We start from the raw sequence: 18467 nt of genomic DNA, 5'->3' as shown, positions 1-18467 counted from the left end.
CGGTGTTTTTCTACTCCCTGGCCTGAATAATAAAATTAATAATTATTATGAACCTGTGACGTACATATGTGTGACCCTATCTTTGGAAATAAAAAAATTGTGGGAAATAAAATAAAAAATCGCTCGCTCGCACCGATTTTCACAGGCTCATGACCTGAGAATCAACTTTATTTTGTACCATGGCCTAAGTCTTGGTTTTTACACACTCACGGTGTACTCGGTAACACAGCTTGTCTCTCCTAGAAGAGTGCCGGGTAAAGGAAGAGCTGAGTGTACTTGTACGTGTACGCGCACACACACAAACACGTACAGATGCGCACATGCGCAAAAAACGAGCGTGCACGCACACACACACACACCTGACCTTTGACGCCCATCGCCGGAGGCGATGATAGCAATGCTACGGGAGAAGCCATAGCAACTTGTGCTGGGATTGCACCATTCAACAGCTTACACACACACACACACACACACACACACACACACACACACACACACACACACACACACACACACACACAAAGGCACACACACACGCGCGCGAACACACACATAAAGGCACACACACACACACGCGCGCGAACACAGATGCCATGACAATCATGGTTTGAACAGATATTATTGTTCTCAGAGTAAAGCCGGTCTAGCCAATAGTGAGGCAGATAACAATAACACAAGTAATATCATGGAATGGCAGAACGACAGGAACAGGAATTTTAAAATGAAAAAAATCGACGGCGTGTATTTGAGCCAGCAAACACACAGACACAAACGGAAACGCGCACATACATACGCGCGCACACAGACAGTTGCATTACTCTTCAAGAAGAGCGACTGCGGCAGCAGACCTGAAATCTAGACAGAGCAGCTATCTTAGCCCTTTTCCGGGCCAGCTTTCACCTTCCTAAATGAGCGCACGGATGCAAAAGACCGACATAAAAAACCCAATACGCAATTAGTGAACTAAACAATGCGAAAACAAGCAGGATTAGCAACTATACGGAAAGTAAGATTGACCGGAGCTTGCGCGTACTTGATGACTAAACATGCAGTGCTTTTAAAACTAACAAAATGGAGTGATAATGATGAGGAGGGAGAACATGAATATAAACGCAGACACTGGGCTGTCGGCTGTCGGCTGACCAGACGTTGTGCAGTGCAAAACATGACATTGTGTGGCTACATGAGAAGAGGAAAACGACGGGTATGATGAAGCCGACAGGTAAGTTGGAGCGCGTTAGCAGCAGCAGTAGCAGCAGCAGCAGCAGCAGCAGCAGCGACGCTAAAATCATAGCAGCGAAGCAAGGAAGCTGCAGCAGCCGGAGCAGCAGCTGGACACAGGCAGGTCTTAGTTGATGAGGCCTTCGGTGCCGTCCATGTCCTCATAGCCAATGTCGGTGGGGTCACTTGGTCCCATCTGCTCGTAGCCCTCCTCACCGTCCATGTCCATCACGCCAAGCTTGCCTTGAGCAGCAGCAGCACTGGGGCCAGTACCCGCGGCGGCCGCACGCTTGTCGGACAGCGCCTGCTCGAGATTCTCGCCGCGCTGGTAGGTGTCGTACAGTGGGTTAGTGTAGTGCATCTGAGAGGTACTGTCGCTATTGGGAACGATATAGACCTTATGTCGGCGCGAGCGCAGTATCACCACGGCGATGATGATGACGAGAACAAGAATGCCGCCGACGACAGCCACGATGATGACCCATATCGGTACGGAGGAGCTGCTGCCGGTGTTGCCTTCAGCATTGCCGCCTTCACCTAAACACACATATACATACATACACACACATACGTACATACACACACATGCACACACACAAACACACACACACACGACAAGAAGGGCACACACATCCATGAATATACACAGACAGACAGCTAGACAGACGGACCGACACAATGAAACACTGGACGGAAAAACGAATCTCTACGTGGTAGAATGCAGTACTCAGACAACACTGTTCAAACACTTTGTTGTGATGAGCTCTGCCCTGTGCCTGTGGCATTGGGACACTGTCTGCAGTAACACAGTGGGTGCTTCGTTAATAACAGTTGTCACATCCGCTAAGTAAGCCTCACCCGATATCTGGCAGGAGTCACCGGAATATCCTTCGTTGCAAACGCATTTTGAAGAGGTGTTTCCCTCCAGGAGAGTACATCGTCCCCGGCCATTGCAGTCTTGATTGGCACACGTCCCCACGATGCAGCGCGTACCCGTCCAGCCGGGAGCACACTGGCACACAAATCCCTGCGTGGTCTCGTGACAAGTGGCGGTGTTAGCGCACCGTAGCGTGGCGCACGTGGCCCCGATGGGGTTAGCGCACTTGGCACCGGACCAGCCGGCGTTGCACACGCACACTCCATCAGCACATCGACCATTGCCACCGCAGTCAACTGCTGCACACGGGCCGGCAGTGGCAGCTGTCACAACAGGTACTGCACGTGCATGTGTATGTGCATACACACACACACACACACACACACACACACACACACACACAGACACAGACACAGACACAGACACACACAGACACACACATATATATATATACACACACACATATATATATATATACACACACACACACATACACACACACACACACACACACACACAGACATACACACAGACAGACACAGACACACACAGACACACACAGACACGCACATACACACACACAGACACAGACACACACACACACACACACACACAGACACAGACACAGACACAGACACACACACACACACACACACACACACACACACACACACACACACACACACACACAAACAAAACAGTCAAGATAAAGGAGAGCTATACACAACTTATACTTGGAAGACCGAAGCTTGGGAAAGGGACTCGGAATGTAAGCATTCTCGTTTTTTGACTGGTACGGTCAGTCAATGGTGATTCTCCTAAAGAAGAACGTCCCGTCCCCAGGGCCTTTCCCAACGTATCTAGGAAAACATGTAATTTTAGGTGTACTGAAATTTTGGTGTCAGGGACCTGCCAGGTTTCAGGTGTAATTTAGAATTAGGCGACCAACATTCCCTTCACATACAGTACATACTCTAGTGCCTTTTAGGTGTAATCTAAATTTAGGTGCTGGTTTTCACTACCGAAATCACCGAAATTAAAGTTATACCAAAAGCATCGTGTTTAACAGTATGTAGAAATTTACACACAAATTCATCGCATTTCATCAATTTTCCGGGCACCTGGATAGCAAGTTTGTGGGTGACATGATGAATATATATTGTGTGTGTGTGTGTGTGTGTGTGTGTGTGTGTGCGTGTGTGTGTGAGCGCAAGTGTGTGCACGTGTGCATACTTTGCGTATACACATGGAAACTTACCTATATTCTGGCACGTTGATCCGGCGTATCCCGTCTCGCACTTGCAAGCGGCGGTGAGATTGCTAGCAGTGAGGTAGCACTGTCCACGGCGATGGCAGTCCTGATTGTCACAGGTAGCCTGGACACAGCGCACACCACCCCAACCAGGCGTGCACGTGCACAAGTTACCGTTGACCGTCTCGTGACACGTGCCACCGTTGGCGCAGCACAGAGTGGCGCACGTGGCCGAGCCGCTCGCGCTCGTGCACGTGGCGCCCGTCCAGCCCGTGGCGCACGCGCAGCGTCCGTTTGTGCACGTGCCCCCGTTGCGGCACGGCTTGGGGGAACAGAATATGTCCACCTGGCACTGGGCCCCTGTGAAACCTGTCGCACACTGGCACGTGTACCCAGTGTGTGAGCTCACGCACGTGGCTCCGTTAGCGCACGGTCCCGCGGCGCAGTAGTCCACACGCGACTGGCAGAGGTGACCGGTGAAACCCGTGGTGCATGAACACGTGTATCCCGTCTGTGCGTTGACGCACGGCGCAAAGTTCATGCACTTGTGTCCCTGGCAGTGGTTGATCGACGTCTGACATGTTCTGCCCGTGAAGCCCGCGTTGCACATGCACGTGAAGTCGTTCACGCCGTCCACGCACTGTCCGTTCTGGCACGGCGTTCCGACACAATCGTCGATATTTGTCTGACACCACCGCCCGCTGAATCCCATCGGGCATGTGCAAGTGTATGTGTCCACGCCGTCCACACACGTGCCGGCGTTCAGGCACGGAGCTCCGGCGCAATCGTCCACGTTCGACTGACACGTCCGCCCCGTGAATCCCGCGGCACAGCTGCACGTGAACGCACTGATACCGTCCACACACACACCGCCGTTCTGGCAGGTAACGCCCGCGCAATCGTCAATATTCGTCTGGCACATTTTCCCAGTGAATCCGGCAGCACAGCTGCAATTATAACTATTTACACCATCCACACACGATCCTCCATTCTGGCAGCTCACACCCACACAATCGTCGACGTTGGTTTCGCAACGAGTGCCGGTGAATCCGCTCGGGCAGGTACAGCTGTAGACAGTTATGCCGTCGACGCAAGTGCCACCGTTCATGCACGCACCCGTGACACAGTTATTGATGTTGGTCTGGCACTGTGCGTCGGTGAAGCCAGCCACACATGTGCACGTGTGTGAGTTCACGCCGTCGAGACAGGAGCCACCGTTCAAACAGGTCACGCCAGCACAGTCGTTGATATTCGTCTCGCAGTTCTTACCCGTGAAACCGAGCACACAACTACACGTGTAGGTGTTCAAACCATCCACACACGATCCGTCGTTCCAGCACGTAGCCGCGGCACAATCGTCGATATTCGTCTCGCACATTTTCCCGGTGAAACCAGGCGCGCAGCTGCAAGTGTAAGCGTTCAAGCCATCCACACACGAGCCACCATTCATGCACGTTACTCCCGAGCAATCATCAGGGTTTGTCTGGCAAGTTGCTCCCGTGAAACCAGGTGCGCAGTTGCATGTGTACATGTCGATGCCGTCGACACACAAGCCACCGTTGCTGCACGTAACGCCGGCGCAATCATCCACGTTTGTCTGGCAGTTCTGCCCCGTGAATCCCGCCGCACACATACACGTGTATGAGTTGATTCCGTCCTGGCATGTACCCGAATTCTGACACGGCGCCGTGGCACAATCGTTGATATTGGTCTGACACATAGTTCCCGTGAATCCAGCTGCGCATGTGCACGTATACGTGTTAATACCATCCACACAGCTGCCAGCATTCTTACACGGTGATGCAGCGCAATCGTCAATATTGCTCTGACACATTTGCCCAGTGAATCCCGCCACACAGCTACAGGTGTAGGAGTCGACAGCGTCAATGCATGTTGCACCGTTCTGACATTGGTTACCCGGGCAATTGTCGATATTCGTCTGACATGTCGTGCCCGTGAAACCGGCGGCGCAATTGCAAGTGAAAGAGTTTATGCCGTCGATGCACGTAGCACCATTGCTACAGCTGGTGGCTGTGCAATCATTCACGTTGGTCTGGCATGCCGTGCCGGTGAATCCGCTGGCGCATGTACACGTGAAGGTGTTGAGGCCACCGACGCAGGTTCCACCGTTGCGGCAGCTCGTTGCAGTGCACGTATTGGCCACGTTCTCGCAGTTCGGCCCAGTATAGCCTGATGCGCAGACACAGCTATAGGTGTTGACCAAGTCCATACAAGTTCCACCATTCTGACAGGGTGCTGCGACGCAATTGTCTACGTTCGTCTGACACATGCGTCCCGTGAAACCCGCCACGCATGAGCACGTGTACGCGTCAATTCCGTCCACACAAGTGGCCGAGTTCTGGCATGGGTTAGTGGCACAGTCGTCGATATTTGTCTGACACATTGGCCCGGTGAATCCCGCCGCACACACACACGTGTATGTGTTCACACCGTCCTGGCATGTACCCGAGTTCTGGCACGGCGCGGTGGCACAATCGTTGATATTGGTCTGACACATGGTTCCCGTGAATCCAGCTGCGCATGTGCACGTATACATGTTAATACCATCCACACAGCTGCCAGCATTCTTACACGGTGATGCAGCGCAATCATCAATATTGCTCTGACACATTTGCCCAGTGAATCCCGCCACACAGCTACAGGTGTAGGAGTCGACAGCGTCCATGCATGTTGCACCGTTCTGACATTGGTTACCCGGGCAATCATCGATGTTCGTCTGACATGTCGTGCCAGTGAAACCGGCGGCGCAATTGCAAGTGAAAGAGTTTATGCCGTCGACGCACGTAGCACCATTGCTACAGCTGGTGGCTGTGCAATCATTCACGTTGGTCTGGCACGCAGCACCAGTAAAACCAGCGGCACACTGACAGGTGAAGGTGTTGAGACCGTTGACGCAGGTTGCGCCGTTGAAGCAGCTACTCGCCGTGCATGTGTGTGCCACCGTGCCGCACCTAGGTCCAGTGTAGCCCGCTGCACAGTTGCACGTGTACATATTGACGCCGTCCACGCACGTTCCAGAGTTGCGACACGGATGCGCCACGCAATCGTCCACATTGGTCTGACACATTGGACCGGTGAAACCCGCCACACAGTTGCAGGTATACGTATTCACACCGTCCACACAGCTAGCATTGTTCTGACATTGGTTAGCAACACAATCGTTGATATTCGTCTCGCACATCTTGCCTGTGAATCCGGCCAGGCAAGCGCAGGTGTAACTGCCAAGTCCGTCCACACACCTGGCTCCGTTGCGACACGTGGAGTTCACACAGTTGTCAATGTTCGTCTCACACGATGCTCCCGTCCAACCAGCGGCGCATTGGCACGTGAAAGAAGCGGTGGCCTCTACGCATGTAGCCCCGTTCAGGCAGCTGGTGATGGTGCAAGTGTGGATGACGGCCGCACACGTTGGACCAGTATACCCTGGCGAACACACACACGAGTAGGTGTTGATGCCGTCCTGACACGTGCCACCATTCACGCATGGCTCCACACTGCATTCATCTACGTTGGTCTGGCATCGCTGTCCCGTAAAGCCGGCCACACACGCACACGAGTACGTGGCAATGCCGTCCACGCAGCTTGCGTTGTTCTGGCATGTGTTTCCGACGCAATCGTCGATGTTCGTCTGACACGTGGTGCCAGTGAACCCTAGCGGGCACACACATGTGTAGCGGTCCACGCCGTCCACGCACGTCGCTCCCTGTGCACACGGTGCGGTGGCACAATCGTTGATATTCGTCTGGCAGTGCGTACCGGTGAACCCAGCCACACACATGCATGAATAGCTCTGCAGCGCATCCACACACGTGGCGTTGTTCATGCAGTTGTTGCCGAGGCAATCGTCAATATTCGTCTGACACATCTGCCCGGTGTAACCGGGGAAGCATAGACAGGAGTACGAGGCAATGCCGTCCACGCAGCTTGCGCCGTTCTGGCAGTTGTTGGCGACGCAATCGTCAATATTACTCTGGCAGTACGTGCCCGTGAATCCCAGCGGACACGTACATGTGTAGCTGGTATTGGAGGTCACGCAGCTGGCGCCGTTCTGGCACTTGTTCAGCGGGCAGAAGTCCTGCTGCGTCTCGCAGTGACGGCCGGTGAACGCCGTGGGACACGCGCAGGTGTACGCGCCCAGTCCGTCGACACACGATCCACCGTTGCGGCACACCGCTGTCAGACAGTCGTCAATGTTGGTCTGGCAATGACGACCGGTGAATCCCAGAGAGCAAGTGCACACGTAGTCATTGACGAGATCGAAGCACTGGCCGCCGTTGTGGCACACAACGCCAATACAATCGTTGATGTTGACCTCACAGCGCTGGCCAGTGAACCCGGCTGCACAGAAGCAAGAGTAGGTGTTGACGCCATCGACGCACGTCGCGCCGTTGCTGCAGTTGCTAGCGACGCAATCGTCGATATTCGTGGAGCAGTTGACGCCGGTAAAGCCAGGAGCACACAGGCACGTATAGCTGTTGAGTCCGTCTACACACGTGCCAGCATTGGCGCACACGCCGGGCACACAATCGTTGACGTTGGTCTCGCACGATGCCCCCGTGTAGCCACTCGCGCACGTGCACGTGTAGGAGTTGAGCTGGGGGTTGCACGTACCGCCATTGTGGCAGCTGGCCGGCGTGCACTGGTCGATGATGTGCTGGCACTGGGGGCCGGTGAAGCCGTGTATGCACGTGCACGTATAGCGCGCAATGCCGTCCACGCACGTGCCCTGGTTCAGGCAGGTGACGTTGGCGCAATCATCGATGTTTGTCTGGCACCGGTTGCCGGAGTAACCAGGGGCACATTGACAGCTGTGTGCTGCAATCAGATCCAGGCACGTGGCGCCGTTGGTACAGTTGTTTCCAACGCAATCGTCCACGTTTGTCTCGCAGCTGCTTCCCGTGTAGCCGAGCGGACATTGGCAGGAGAAGGAGTTGATGCCGTCGTTGCACGTGCCGCCGTTCAAGCAGCTGTCAAACTTGCAGTTGTTGATCTGGCTAGTGCAGTAGGTACCGGTATAGTCTGGGAAACAGGCGCACTGATACCCGTTGCTAACGCCGTCCCACGTGCAGTTCGAGTGCGGGCTGCATGAGGAGCGCAGGCACGGGCTGCGTCGCGTCTGGCACTGCGAACCGCCGTACTCGGCCGTGCACAGGCACTGGTAGCGACCGCCGATCAGCGAGAGACACGTGCCACCGTTCTGGCACGGCGGTGCCACCACGCACAGGTCGATGGCGGTGTGACAGGTGCTGCCGGTGAACGCACTCGTGCAGTTGCAGGTGAAGTTGTTGATGCCGTCGATGCACGTTCCCCCGTTGTAGCACGGATTGGGCAGACAATCGTTGATGTCCAACTCACAGTTGAGACCCTGCCAGCCAGGAGCACACTGGCACTTGGCAAAGCCGATGTGATTGGTGCACGTGGCGCCGTTCAAGCACACGTGCTTGGCGCAGTAGTCGATGACGACGTCGCAGAGCGTGCCGTTATAGCCGGTGGCACAGTTGCAAGAGTAATCCATTCCGCCCGGTCCTCGCGAGCACGTGGCACCGTTGGCGCATGGGTTCGGCTGGCACTGATCGGCCGGCAGACTGCAGTCGAGACCAGTGTACTCCGCGGGACAGGCGCACTGGAACGACGTCACGTTGTATATGGAGCACGTGCCGCCGTTAGAGCACGGTCGGTTAGCGCACACGTTGATCGTGTTCTCGCAGCGGTCGCCATAGGACGTGGGCGGGCAGCTGCAGGTGTAGTTGTTGAGGCGGTCGATACACGTGCCGTTGTTCAAGCACGGTGACGAGACACACTCGTCCAGGTCCGTTTCACATCGCAAGCCGGTACGCCACGCGGGACAGTTGCACGTGTAGGACGTCGGTAGAGACACGCACACACCGCCGGCAAGGCACGGCCCCGTCTGGCAGTAGTTGCGCTGGTACTGGCAGCGCGAGCCGTAGAACTGCGCGGTGCAGTTGCACGCCACCGTGGCGCCCGCCTGCATGCACACGCCGCCGTTCAGGCAGTACGAGCCGTTGACGGTGCTGCACAGGTCCAGCGCAGTCTGACACCGCTCGCCGGTCACACCCGGCGGACACTTGCAGAGAAAGCTGCCAAACACGTTGACGCACTGCGCGCCGTTCTGACATGGCGGCTGCGACGACGCTCCCGACCTGGACGCACACTCGTTGACGTCGAGCTGACAGTAGGTACCTGTGTAGCCCACCGGACACACGCACGTGACCGTTGCCAGGCCGTCAATGCACGTTGCGCCGTTCAGGCACTGCCGCAGCAGGCAGTCGTTGGCGTTGGTGTGGCATCGCGTGCCACTCCAGCCTGTCACACACTTACACGTGTAACCATTCAGGCCGTCCTGACAGGTCGCGTTGTTCTGGCACGGCGACGATTGGCATTCGTTGATCTCCGTCTGACAGGCACGGCCCGTGTATCCCGCACTGCAGCTGCACGAGTATGAGTTGACGGCGTTGGTACAGTTGCCATGGGCACCGCACGGCGCAGCCAGGCAATTGTCGATCAGCGTGTCGCATTGCACCCCTGTGTACCCGGCCTGACACTGGCAGGAGAACTGCATCGAGAGCAACGGCTTGCTACACGTACTGGCATAGTTGGTGCAGCAGCCGCCGAGCAGCTCGCAGCTAGCGTCGCACTTGCAGATGGAGCCGACGCTGGGCTGGCCGCATCGGCCGAAGCACGACGATGTGAAGATGGTGGGCAGGTTGTTGTAGTCGAAACACGTTGCGTTGTTCTTGCACGGCGACAGCGTGCAGCCATTCTTGAAGTACTGACATTGGCTGCCAGTGAAGTTGCCGGTGCACGAACAAGAGTATGCTGCTGCAGGTGTACAAAACATGGACAAGCAGAGAGACATGCATATGTGCACAGACGGACAGGAACCGATATACAAACATATGCACACACGCACATGCGCACGTGCGCGCACACACACACACACAAACAAACACAAACACACACACACACACACACACACACACAGACACACACACACACATACACACACACACACACACACACACACACACACACACACACACACACAAATGAGAGAAAGCATGAAAGAGGGGAATACTGTTACCTAGACTACTGTTGCTGTCGTCGTTGTCGTCGTCGTTGTCGTCGTTGTTGTTTCAAGTCTTTACTCTCACACAGGCCTGTGGCCAATAAGAGATAAAAGTGTGTAAGAGGAGAAAAAGTGAGGAAAGTTGGGTGGGCAGGGATTAATGACTACTCAGTTACGTGTATGGGCAAGGGTGGTCGCTACACGAGCATACAGAGTTATGGTCCAGTAGGGATATCTGGGAGTTAACGGAAGTTAGGAAGGCATTTCGTGAAGCTGGGTAGGCAAACAATTCAAGTCATGAATTTGTTATCGTCATTCTTGTTGGACTTACACGCTGTGCCATGGTTTCTGTTGCAGGTAGCGCCGTTGAGACAAGGGTTGGTTGCACACGGGTTGGTGTGCTGCTCACATCTGCTGCCCTTGTAGTCTGCCGTACACTGACACGTGTACGCGTTCAAACTGCTCTCCGTGCAAGTACCTCCGTTCAGGCAAGGCACGGTGTTGCAGCTGCACAGGGAAAACCGACGCACACACAACCAGCGGACATTATAGTCAAAATATACATGTATGTGACCAATGCCCCCACGATAACTGCAGCAGCAACGACAACAGGAGCAGCAGCTACAACAGCAACAGCAGCAGCAACTGCAGCAGCGACAGCAACAGCAGCAGCAGCAGCAACACCACCCCCACGGACATTTCTAGCCCAGCCCAGTCTATCGTATCCGGGAAGAAAAAAGAAGTCTGATTGCCGCACGTGAACAGAAAAGACTGTAGAAGGCATGGCATAATGTCGAGAGTGTCCTCTCTGTGCAAGCAGCAGCTTTATCACCAACCCCAAAACTCACACTCCGCCAATGTTGACGTTGTCGATCTCAAAGGCGTCATAAGTGTCGTTGTGATCCGGTTGCCACCACCTGAAGCGTACTGCATTGCCTCTGGCTGCAGATGGAATGCTGATAGTGATGTTCAGATCTATGCAAGCACACAAGAAGTTGGACACATTCGGGCATACTGAGCAATAGCAGCAGCAGCAGCATCTCTAATATAGGGGACCAACATGTATGAAAGTGGACCAGCACCACCACCAACGCTTGATTCTGTGTGTGTGTGTGTGTGTGTGTATGTGCACGTGTGCGTGTGGATGGGTGTGTGGTGTGTGCATGCATGGAGGGGGATATAAACAATTACCAAAGACAACTTACTTCCTGACGTCTGCGTTCCAAGATTGTTATCTACAGACGGGAAGGAGAACAAGGGAGCACACAAGAAAGTGGTAGTCAATCGTTTTGCTGCATAGCCCGTTGCACCAGTATCCAGCAGACAATACCGGTATGCATGCACTACACACTACAAGGAGTGTTGCCCTGTGCTGTGATTAGTGACAGCCATTACGGTAGTATCCAGTGACCCAACGCCGCGGTGTAAAGTACTAGCTATGCTGTGTGCTGTGTGCTGTGTGTTCTTCACATCAAGCGCTATTTGGTCTATGCTCTGACCGCCAAATATGCTGTTGGCGCCACTAGCGCTATTTTTCAGGTGCTATTTTTGTCAATGCTCTGCCCGCCAAAAGTGCCGGTTATAAGGACTTGCTTACTACCTTGCTAATCACCATTGTATTCGACCTGAAGAGTAATGGAATGAAAGGCCTAGTCGAAAAAATTATATGGCTTCTGTGCTTCGTGTGCTGATTTGCTTTCCTCCAACCAAACATCTATTGTTCTTCACATATATACGAACTTGCACAACTTCACCTTCCTTCCTCCTTCCTTCGTCCATTGCCACAATTGGCTATGTGTGGCCCAACTTCAAACGCACACGTACACGGATCCACACATTTTTCACATCAGTCAGTTCTGAAACCAGGCCTTACCGATCTGCATCAGAGACTGATAGTAGTGTCCACCATTGCTAGAGTAGAGAACAAACACGGCACTGTATTTGCTGGCCAGCGAGCAGTGGCCCACAGACGGCACAAAGCTGAACGTGATCTGCGTGGCAAAGGTGGTGTCCATGTCGATGGTGGTGGCGCGGCGGAGTCCGATCTTGCCGAAGTGAAGACGTGAGCCGGATACGCCGGGTGCTGCACGTCAGTCATGCATGCATTAGTGAGAGCACACATACACATACACACATACACACACAGACACACACAGACACAGACACACCCATATGCACATATACACACACAGAGAGGCACAGACACAGATTCACACAGCAATACATACACACACACGCAGACAGACAGACATGCACACATGCACATACATACACACAGCCACATACACACACAACCACAGACACAGGCGCTAGAGATGGTTTTCACAGCCAGGCAACGTGACATGACGGAACAATGAGAGCTGTGTACAAATTGCCATGGAAACAAACAAACTTGCCATGGAAACAAACAGTCCACAGGCACTTCCTCGACGTAAAGTTACCAAAAAATGCTATTAAATAGGGCAAAGATACGCCCCCCCCCCCCCGCCTCTTACCACCATCACCATAACAACCCAAGCCAGCAAACAACACACGTGATGGAGACTTACTTGGAGCAGTTGAGCAGCCAACTGTAGTGCGTACGGCTCCCATCGTCTCCATCCACAACGCACTGCTGGTGGCGCTCACCTCAAAGTCATCAATGATCACGTCCGGCAATTTGCCGGCCGGCTGACAGTCAGTTCCGTTATACCCAGTGTCACACACACACTTGCCATTGGTCTGCAAACAAATACAAACCAATACAAAAAGTGTTAAAGGCGCACAACTGACAGGGATATCGAGACATTCGACGACCTGATACCTAGCTCTTCTGCCTTGTTGTCGCACTATATGGCTGTATACTATCTCGTTACCTTGGTGGACTGTCACTCATAACTAGTCACTTATAGGTCCTTTTCTCTTTACTTAGTTACTACTATAGGCGCACTATCCGAGTTTTGTTTAGTAACTGTTGCCAGTAGTTACTGTTGCCAGTAGTTACTGTTGTCATTTGATACTGTTGCCAGTAGCTACTGTTGTCAGTAGCTACTGTTGTCAGGAGTAACTGTTGCCGGTAGTTACTGTTGTCAGTAGCCTCTGTTGTCAGTTGTTACTGCTGTCAGCTGAAGGGAGCTGGCCATTATAAGAAGGGGGAGAAGAGTCTCTTTCTCTCCCTCTCTCTCTCTCTCTCTCTCTCTCTCTCTCTCTCTCTCTCTCTCTCTCTCTCTCTCTCTCTCTCTCTCTCTCTCTCTCTCTCTCTCTCTCTCTCTCTCTCTCTCTCTCTCTCTCTCTCTCTCTCTCTTCTCTCTCTCTTTCTTCTCTTCTTCTTTCCCCCCCCATCTCCCGATAATTATTAGCCCCCGTTTTCTTTCGACGCGTTTGCTGTGCAGTGAAGCCGAGACCCTAGGTCGGTGGAGCACATCAGACCCCGTCACCACGTCCACGATTCATGCCTGCGATGCTGCACCGCTGCTTTGCATGTCATGATTGGAAGCTGTGGCCTTAGTAAAAAAAAAAAAAAAAAAAAAAAAAAAAGAGAACACAAGGCTACCCCAAACCCGATCGCCTCCACAATGATCGTGTTCCAACAGCCTACCTGGCATGTCCCGTGTCCACGGCAGGCGAACGGACACGCGGCCGAGATCAGCACGTTGTCGAGTGCGTATCTCATGTTGAGTCGCTTGATGGTCAACGACGACTGCGCGGGAAGCAGGTCCTGCAGTGGGACAGAAAGACAAGAGACAGAGCATGAGCCAACAACCGACGAGAAGACCCTTCTTCATCTTTTATTATTGAGAGCCTAGTCGTATGGTTAGACGAGAAGGCAGAAATGCCGGTGCACACGGTGAAAACAAACAAACAAACAAACAAGCCCTTCATCTTCCACACTTTTCACCTTCTAGACACTGACACATGCAATACAATGATCACATATCAATGATGCAGCCCGGCAAGTCTTATTCTGCCGTTACTCAGAGTTTTGTGTGAAACACACATCAGACAGCATGATATGACCAAGACTAGCATTCATGACCAAGAAAAGCATTCACTAGAATATATACAGAGGGTCTTGAGAAAAGAGGGCAGAGGTGATGGAGCCACATGTACTGAGACAAGCAAGTATAGTAAAAGCTGTCAAGGTGACCACTCGGATAGGGCGACCACCTGTCCTAGAAGACCACTGAAACCAGGATCAAGGGATGCTATTTCCAGTCAAATGACCCTGGATAAGGAGACCACCTGGTAACAGAGACCAAGTTTTGAAGGTCCCCGGCATGAGCGGTCGTCTTAGACAGGTTCCACTGTCGGTGAACAATTTGCGATAAAATACCAGTACATGTAGTCCGTAGTTGGGACACAGGGTGCGATGTAAGATATTGAGTGAAGTTTCGTACAAAAATTGCCTGCATTGACTGTAACAGGACCTCCAGCTTCAAAAGTGAACATATGCGCTACGCCAAGATACTATCTCGGCTCAAATGTGAACATATCGTCACGCCAAGATATCTCGGTTCAAAAGGTGAACATATGCGCTACGCCAAGATACTATCTCGGTACAATGTGAACATATCCGCTATGCCAAGATATCTCGGTTCAAAAGTGAACGTATCCGCTATGCCAAGATAATAACTATCTCGGTTCAAACGCAAACACGGCACAGGACACAGCACAGCTGTTGAACGCTGGCTTACCGACTGCCATCTGAACATCGTGTTGCTGGTGATCTGGTTACTGGGTACCATCACAAAGAAGCGTTTCCAGCCGGAGTTGGGCAAGAAGAACCATGCTGATGGCTCGTTGATGATTCCAGATGGACACTGCGGCACACCGTAGGAGTAACTCTTCGGTTTGCATGTTGTCGACACCTGGGAAAATAATCACGGACATCACAGCATATATAAACTATACCTTTCTTGCACCCCAGCCACATCAGAGCACACACGTGCACACACGATCGAAACAGAAAAGAAGGACTTTGGCATGTCGTGCGGAGTGTCAAGTCGAATGCCATGTCGGAGGAAGCTCCGTATTGCAGGCGCCATATTGTTTGGTCGGTAAGGTTGCCATGACGTGCGGCATACGTGACCACAGCCAACACGCTGGTGTGGGTGACGTATGAACAGGCATGCAGCGATAGCGCAAGCGTGCAGTGGAGCATGAGCATGCACTGATGCAGTAGCAATGCAGGAGATTTGAGTAGCATAGTTTGAGTGGTAGCTCGCACCAGTGTGCACCCGTTAATCTGCATTATTGCTATAATGCTACGCTTACACGCACACACACACACACACACACAAACACACACATGCACGCACGAACACACACACACACCTCAGACCTCAGACCTGCCCATCGCGGAAGCGATGATAGAGAACAGCTATGTTAGACATACCAACTTGTGCTGGGATTACACCATTCAACAGCTTGCAAGGCTGATGAATTGACCGCCACTATTTTAGCCTGGTATCCACCACACAGCTGATTGAAGTGACTTTTTCTGGCCAGTGAATCCCTATTTTTCATTTTTCCATTTTTTTACACACACACACACACACACACACACACACACACGCATGCATGCGCACACACACACATACACACACACACACACACACACACACACACACACACACACACAGATCACACACGCACACACGCACGCATATCACATGCACACACGCATGCGCGCACACACACACACATACACGCACGCATGCACACGCACGCACACACACACACACACACGCACACACACACACACACACACACACACACACACACACACACACACACACACACACTCAAACACACATTCTCTCTCACCATATTCCAGGTCAATCCACCGTTATTGCTATACTCCAGCTTGACAAATGCTGCACTTCCCACAGAGTTGTACAAGGCTAGCTCGGACGACGTAAGGGTACAACTGAATGCCAGACTGAACTGAACAGCAGCCGGTGATGAAGGGGACACAACCACCGTTCGGGCTTGACTGGTTGTGAACACTGTTCCAAGACTGAACAAGCACAGAGTAAGCACACATCACCACATGTCAACGCCGCACAGACAGGAAGTTACCAATTCCACACAGTTACTAGTTATGGCAACCAGTTCTGAAAAAGCCAAGTCCTGGTTTGACTAGAAGCGAAGGGGAAATACAGGGCAGGGGTTCATGCCAGGTTTTGCAAACACCCGACGGTCTGCACCATACCCGTATTCTTCCTGAGTGCATTGCTGTGTCGTGGCTCTCAGCCAAAGCTCCCAGCTGATGATGTGATCACAAAACCTCTAGTGAACGAGCAGCAACGGAGGATCACTTTTAAAATAAGCGAACGACAGATTTTCATGAGCAGCAGCGGATGAGGACTTGATAAGCTGAAAGACAGTATTGCATGAGCAGCAACGGAGGCGGAGGAGGAGGAGGAGGAGGAGGAGGAGGAGGAGGAGGAAGAGGACTGGTTGAGCTGACAGATAGCATAGCATCAGCTCCAGCACTGCCTTAGTTAGACCCCACGGTTGGCCCATCAAATTTCTCGACCGATGTCGTCTTTTATCAATGTAACCGTCGTCACTATGTTATATTGGCCTATTCCATATTCAATTTTATTGCCAGTTTCTGCGGATTTGTAGGCATGCTTGGCAATTAACATCCTGCAATATTATTTTGTAGGTGCATGACAATCATTGAATGTATTTCATGTACTACAATTCGTACAGGACTTAATAGCCGGCGGCTGGCATGGTACAATAACCTTTTTCTTCTTCTTCTTTTTCTTTTCATCAATGGCTTTTTCTTTCACCTCAAATAGTTCTTCACAATCTGTGTCACAATTTGTGGGTTCAGCAATAAGGATATAACCACATTGAACGGACTGGGTGCGGCTAAGAAAAAGAAGAGACATACCAGGGGTGTAGGACATGGCACGATCACTACAGTATTGACCGTACCCGTGAATCAAAACAATACTGATCTGGGCTCTAAATTTCCAATTCTTTTGGCTCAGCCATCCCTCCCTCCCGAGTAAATTGTACTTCAGATGGCTGACCCTACCACACTAAAATACCTTCCAGCTTCCAACAAGAACGAAGGCCATGTTTTCATTCCGCGTGCGCAATATGAGACATGTGAAAAGGTGGTCGTAATATTATGACTATCTGTGCATAGCCCTGCATACACTGCTGGCTAGACTTACTCGCGTTGCAGATAGGTGAGAGCCCGACCAGTGGAAGAGCAGAAGCCAGCCACCGTTCCACCGTACAAGTTAGACCAGTAGTTTCCGTTGATTGGATCGAACGTATCGTAGATCTGAGTCAGCTGGGACATAGGCGGACCGATGCGCACCGCATCGATTGCCCACTGGTTCTGACCATTGGGTTCTGCATCGCGAATGAACACACGGGCACATGAACGCAGGGACGCATGGACACACGGACACACACACGCAGATACACAGACAATATACACATGCCGAAACGAACACACACACGCACACACACGCGCGCACACCAGGTAAAGTTAGGAGGGGGTACAAGATACCTGGCCAGCTCTTCAACGATTCTTTGGGTCTGATAGGGCTCGAACGGGATGACGCCAGATGTCAAAATCTACAAACACAAAGTAAAGTGAAGGATGTGGCGGATGGCCACCGTGTGTCACATGTTGGTGTCGTTTTTCTGTACCAGGAGTGGGTCCTTGACCGAGAGGGGCCAGTCCAGTCGCTACCGCTGGATGTGTGATATGCTGTGAAGGGAAACCTCCCAAAAAGTGTATGGATTTAGGCGCCTAGCTCGTGCATAGTCAGCGTAGTCCGGTCAACACACCACACATGTCTGAGCTATGTCCATGTATGTGAGTTATGCCCATATATGTGAGTTATGTCCATGTATGTGAGTTATGTCCATGTATGTGAGTTATGTCCATGTGTCTGAGCTATGTCCATGTGTCTGAGCTATGTCCATGTATGTGAGCTATGTCCATGTATGTGAGCTATGCCCATGTATGTGAGTTATGGCCCTGTGTCTGAGCT

The 18467-nt window shown here is 52.3% G+C and overlaps 1 protein-coding gene across 1 annotated transcript in view; it reads right to left on the bottom strand.

Annotated features, from left to right (window-relative positions):
* Window positions 1-600: 600 nt before the first annotated feature.
* Window positions 601-18467, bottom strand: part of LOC135828544 (uncharacterized) — a 95423-nt gene continuing 77556 nt past the window's right edge. Inside the window, exons 43-54 of the mRNA XM_065340986.1 lie at window positions 17634-17817; window positions 16264-16456; window positions 15132-15305; window positions 14036-14155; window positions 13008-13179; window positions 12332-12541; window positions 11664-11693; window positions 11307-11433; window positions 10790-10965; window positions 3357-10211; window positions 2080-2436; window positions 601-1758 (exon numbers count right to left, since the gene is read on the bottom strand). Of these exons, the coding sequence (XP_065197058.1) occupies window positions 1349-1758; window positions 2080-2436; window positions 3357-10211; window positions 10790-10965; window positions 11307-11433; window positions 11664-11693; window positions 12332-12541; window positions 13008-13179; window positions 14036-14155; window positions 15132-15305; window positions 16264-16456; window positions 17634-17817 (9008 nt within the window). The 3' untranslated portion in view covers window positions 601-1348. The remainder of the gene's footprint in view (window positions 1759-2079; window positions 2437-3356; window positions 10212-10789; window positions 10966-11306; window positions 11434-11663; window positions 11694-12331; window positions 12542-13007; window positions 13180-14035; window positions 14156-15131; window positions 15306-16263; window positions 16457-17633; window positions 17818-18467) is intronic.

Source organism: Sycon ciliatum, chromosome 12 (genome assembly GCF_964019385.1).
Source record: "Sycon ciliatum chromosome 12, ocSycCili1.1, whole genome shotgun sequence".
NCBI classification, from domain to species: Eukaryota; Metazoa; Porifera; class Calcarea; order Leucosolenida; family Sycettidae; genus Sycon; species Sycon ciliatum.
This window is presented reverse-complemented; position numbering and strand designations above follow the sequence as displayed.